This window comes from Monopterus albus, unplaced genomic scaffold, assembly GCF_001952655.1.
Source record: "Monopterus albus unplaced genomic scaffold, M_albus_1.0 scaffold658.1, whole genome shotgun sequence".
Classification (NCBI taxonomy): Eukaryota; Metazoa; Chordata; class Actinopteri; order Synbranchiformes; family Synbranchidae; genus Monopterus; species Monopterus albus.
Window position 1 is genome coordinate 33348 of NW_018128538.1, and position 1659 is coordinate 35006.

The 1659-nt window shown below is 44.4% G+C and overlaps 1 protein-coding gene across 1 annotated transcript in view; it reads right to left on the minus strand.

Moving 5' to 3' along the window:
- The window catches only part of trmt61b (tRNA methyltransferase 61B), a gene marked incomplete at its 5' end in the record, with an annotated part of 7750 nt that extends 6092 nt beyond the window's left edge, over positions 1–1658 (minus strand). The window contains 2 exons of the mRNA XM_020588888.1: positions 1027–1129; positions 1236–1658. Of these exons, the coding sequence (XP_020444544.1) occupies positions 1027–1129; positions 1236–1658 (526 nt within the window). The remainder of the gene's footprint in view (positions 1–1026; positions 1130–1235) is intronic.
- Position 1659: the final 1 nt, after the last annotated feature.

Here is a 1659-nt window from a genome sequence, read left to right on the forward strand (position 1 = left end):
GTTACACATCACGCACACAACATACACACACACATGGAATTCTTCATTTTGTTATGACTTGTGCTTGATGCATGTGGAGCATAAGATATGAGACGGACATGTCGGACTGTCTCCAACTCTTGATGTTTTTACAGCTGTCTGTGTAAGGGGTTAGCCCAAAATCTTATAAATGTATTAGGCTCTGTGTTTCCGGGGTCTCCTTTCTTCCAGCAGTTGTCTGGAGCAGGAGCCACCCGGGTTTGTGTTTCTGTAATTTTTTATTGTGGCTTTCAAAATAAATCAGCACTAAAATGAAGCAAGTCGGACTCCGTCTTCATTCAGATCTGTTCAATAAAAGAACTGGGGTATAATAGATGGTCAAGAGAGCTGGGTCTGTTCTGGGCTGCCCCCTAGACTCCATCGAGGAGGTGGTGGACAGAAGCATGCTGGTAAAACTAACATCCGTCATGCATAACCCCTCCCATCCCCTGCACCACACAGTGGAGGCTCAGAACAGTTCTTTCAGCACAAGATTGGTACATCCTCAGTGCAAGAGGGAGTGTTACCGTAGGTCATTCCTCCCTACAGCTAGCAGACTGTACAATACATCATTGCAGTGATAAACTAGGTGAAATTATGAGGGACTATGCAATGGTAAACATTGCAATACTCAAATCCTGGGTGAAATGCATGGTTAATATGTACATATGTAAATTCTGTTCTTGATTTTTCTCTTGAATAATTTATGCTGTCTTAAAATCCAGAATTTGTTTATAAAGATATGTGTGTGGTGATTGTTCTCATGGTGTTATGTTGTTTGTTCTCTATTGCTGCTGAAACACTGAAATTTCCCCATTGAGGGATCAATAAAGTACCTACCTACCTATTAGATAGACTTAGTTTTAGTTAACTTTGACAGTCGGTGCTGTGTAGTTTATGTAAACCTCAGATGAGTCAAATCCTTGAGGGACTGTGAGTTTATGCTTCCAATTTAATCTTAATAGAACAAAGCTATAGTGAGATATTGACAGTGTGGTGGGTGCAAACCTGCTCTAGACAGGAACAAAGTCATGGCCCCTGACCCGGAGCCAGACTCCAGCACATGGTCTCCCTCTGTGATGTCCATCAGCAGCAGCATGGTGCATGCATCCTGGGACATCAGGGATGCAGAGAGACAGAAACAGTACATAACAAGAACAAATGATAAATATGACCCTGAGACACATGCATTTGGGACTGTGACATAAGTAGTGTACCTTTGGGTAGGCAATGGCTGGCCCCCTCTTCATATGCAGCACATAATCCTCCAGACTGGCACGATGTATGAAGATAGGAACCCCCCCATTCGTCTTCAAGAACCGACCTGCAGACTGCCCAGCTATGTCATCATGTAGGATAATCCCCCGGGAGATGTGCAAATGAGCCCCTTCTTTCAGCTGGAACATCTTCCTGTAGTCCACCCATCCCTTACGTGGATACTCAGCAATGAGCAGCTCCCCGAATGCAAGCAAGCTGTCCCCAGGGAGAGTGCCCGATGACCTCCTTTTTAACTCATGGAATGCTTCATTTAGATGAGTTTCTGTTGCTGCATCCCCTGCACAATGGACCTCTGTATTATCCTCTTTAGGAATTTCCTCAAGCCCACTTTCTTCTTGTGTGCAGTGTGTGACAGACACATGG